The sequence below is a fragment of the Gavialis gangeticus genome, unplaced genomic scaffold, assembly GCF_001723915.1.
Source record: "Gavialis gangeticus isolate Ggan-Ray unplaced genomic scaffold, GavGan_comp1, whole genome shotgun sequence".
NCBI lineage: Eukaryota > Metazoa > Chordata > Crocodylia > Gavialidae > Gavialis > Gavialis gangeticus.
The window spans coordinates 1,259,142-1,262,254 of record NW_017728982.1 but is presented as its reverse complement, the minus strand read 5'-3'; the positions used below and the strand labels follow the sequence as shown (position 1 = coordinate 1,262,254).

The window sequence follows — 3,113 nt, the reverse complement described above, 5'->3', positions numbered from 1 at the left end:
AAGAACCCAGAAATAGCCATTGTCCCAGAAGAGCCTCCTCTTCTTGCATTAGATATTTTTCCTCTCCTGAATGAATTTGCTGATCCTAGTAGGATGTGATATTGCTGGCTAGAGGCAGGTGGGGGAGTACGCACGCTTCATTTCTTCCCCAGCTCTGCTAACACCTGTCAGTCCCTTGCCTGGCTTATTTTTGGTCTAGGCCAACTAAGCTTTCTCACAAGCAAAGACACTGAAGTGCTTGGAAATCCTCAAAGATGAGAATTAGTCCTAGCAGCTGGTCTTCACTGGTAGTCTCTCCCTGGAATTGAACTTGGTGTCCCAGAAGCCGCTGCCGTCTCTTACCCCCCTGTGCTGTCCCTGCTCTTTCCCAGACCATTTCTAACTTAGGGAACACTCTATGCTCAGAGTAGCAGTGGGGGTCAGTCCCCAAACTTTGACCTGAACTCAGTTGCTCAGACAGGTCAAGGACTGGTGGCAGTAGAAAGCCCTCGGGTAGAACCCCCACTCCTGGCTTATCTGGGGCTTTGTTTCTGGCTTTGCTGTCCCAGACTCAGACATGCCTGGTAAGCAGGAGGCTGAAGCACTGCTGGGCACCTTTAGTATGTGCAGTGGCCCAGGCCAGGGGGAGAAGGGGCAGGGGTTTTGTTTGTTCCTAGTGTCTCTGCACCCTGGCTTGGAAGGTGGGTTCTTGAGGGGCCAGGTGGTTTGAGGCCAGCCATAGCAGGTGCAGCAGTACCTGTCGGGGCACTGTGTTAAACGCTACGAGAGAGAGAGCAGATTGGTCTTGGTTCCAGGACTTGGCCCTGGAACAGGTGCCCAAGGGCTGGGCTGACAGCTCCTCTGTGGTCTGGACAGCTCTATGGTCTTGCAGCACTGGGAACCGTACTCTTGGGTGAATGCCTACATGGACGTGTTCTCCTCTTGTCTCCAGGCAGGTCTGGGAGGAGGAGCTGGATAAGCTGAAGAACCAGCACAATGACATTAACAGGAACATCCTGGAGGAGACAGAGCGGGCTTGGAAAGCGGAGGTTGGTTGATTGAGGCCTTCCTTGCTGCAAGTGGCTCAGGATGCAGCGGCAGGTTGCCAGTGGCAGTTCCTGGGGTGATGGGGTAGGGGCAGCGCTGTGCCCTGGTCTCCCCTGAAACACAGATGGCAGGAACAGTGATGCACCAGGCTGCTGAGTCTGGCTCTTCACAGGGGCAGTGGCCACTGCTGCACCAGTGCTCACTATTACACATTAGTCGAGTGGGGCACTGCTATGCTTCGCTTTGTGCAGAGCCTGGAGGCCCTGGTCTGAGACAACCCAATATGCGTTGCTTATGTCTGTGGTTTCTCTCTGTTAGATCTTGTCCCTGGAGAGCCGGAAGGAATTGCTTGTGCTGAAGCTGGAAGAAGCGGAAAAGGAGGCAGAGCTACATCTGACATACCTCAAGTGAGTCCTATGTGGGGCAGGGTGACCCAATTCTTGCCCACCAACCCCTTCCCCATTGCAATGCGTGTGTGTTGTGGGGGGACTGCACGGGTACCAGGGCAGGCTTTCTTGTCACAGCACAGGGATTCGGTGAGGTTTCAGCTGGGCCAGGTCTTTGTCTTTAACCTGCTGCTCTGTGTCTGCCGAAGCCCCATCTCGCATTGCATCCGTTGAGTCCCTGTGTTGGGAACTTTCTTTGTCAGCGTCCTGCAGCCCTAACTCCCAAGCTCCCCATCCAAAGCTTGGCCCTTTTCAGTCAGGCTGCACCTTTCCCATCTCTGGTCGGAGCGGGCGTTAGAGCTGCAGTGGAGGAAGCTGGGAGAGGGCTGATGGACTCATGTGGCTCAGACACCTGTCCTGGTGTCACTTGCAGCTTAAGGACCTCAGGCTCAAACCCTCTTTCTGAATTCTCCTTGTCTTTGAGCAGATCTGCACCTCCGACACTGGAGACCATCCGGCCTAAGCAGGAATGGGAGATGAGGCTGAAAAGGATACGGATGACCAAGGAAAACGTGCGGGTGAGGCAAAATAAATTTGAGGCATTCAGTTCTCCCTCTCCACCCCCACACCACAGTTGTGGCTTGCCACTCAGGTTCCAGGGCGAACCTGTCAGTGGGCACTAGAGGAAGCTCTTGAGGGCCTGGCTGGTCCCTGCCATGTGTCCTGCAGCTTTCAGCTGTGACAATGCACGGAACAGGGCACGCTAATCGCTGCATGAGCTCCGACTCCAATGGGTGCAAAAACTGCTGCTCCTAATGCCCAGACTGAGCCATGTCTCAGCAGATCTGAAACCCTGAGATGAAGGGCAGCTAAAGCCTCAGCTGGAGCATGGTATCCAGTGCTGGGCTCCACACAGGTGTGAATCCTATGAGGAGGGTCCAGAGGAGAGGACTAGGGAAGGCAGCACTATCAGTGCCCTCAGGAATGACTGGGCAGCTGCCCCCCAGCACACGCTATGCATGGCACCTGCGGCTGGTGGTAACAGAGACTTTTTGAAGGCAGTTGTCCCTCCCACCAGGCCTTTGACTTCTCTGTATGGTCCTGTCCAGCCAGACTTTGGCTGCTTCAAGGCAGAGCACTTGGTTGGGGTATCAGCCTGCTCAGGCAGGCCCTGGGCCCCAGTGTTCTGCGTTTTGCTGCCCTGGAAGCCAGGGATACTGCCTCATGCAGATGGCCAGACTTGATAACCATTCGAGCTTCCCCCTGTTTCCTTCCTCTCTCTAGGACCAGTTCAATGATCACATCCAGTTGGTGAGGAACGGCACAAAGCTGAGCAGCCTGCCACAGATCCCCACCCCCACGCTGCCGCCACCCCCATCAGAAGTGAGTGTTGCCCCCCTGGCTGAGCAGCTCCCTCCTGCTGGCACTGGGGCTTGTGCCTTCTCTGAGGCTGGGGAGGGGGAGAACCTGTCTACAGGTTCCTTGCATGCCACTGTCCCTGGGGGGAACCTGGGGAGGGAAACAGGAGCTGTTCAAAGCTGTGGCCTGGGGCTGGAGGCCTGTGCTGCTAGCCAGCTACCTGCTTGGTGGTGGCAATACGCCCACTGTGCCCTTGGCAGCAGCATCACATCTGCACTGCTGCCTACCAGAGCCAGGTAGGACAAGAGGGGTTGGGGGGGGGGGCCCATCATTTGGCGGGTT

General features: G+C 56.0%; 1 protein-coding gene across 1 annotated transcript in view; it reads left to right on the top strand.

Moving 5' to 3' along the window:
- RNF214 (ring finger protein 214) overlaps positions 1 to 3,113 on the top strand; it is a 21,262-nt gene that overhangs the window by 14,777 nt on the left and 3,372 nt on the right. The window contains exons 7-10 of the mRNA XM_019512267.1: positions 932 to 1,028; positions 1,345 to 1,433; positions 1,900 to 1,990; positions 2,697 to 2,795. Of these exons, the coding sequence (XP_019367812.1) occupies positions 932 to 1,028; positions 1,345 to 1,433; positions 1,900 to 1,990; positions 2,697 to 2,795 (376 nt within the window). The remainder of the gene's footprint in view (positions 1 to 931; positions 1,029 to 1,344; positions 1,434 to 1,899; positions 1,991 to 2,696; positions 2,796 to 3,113) is intronic.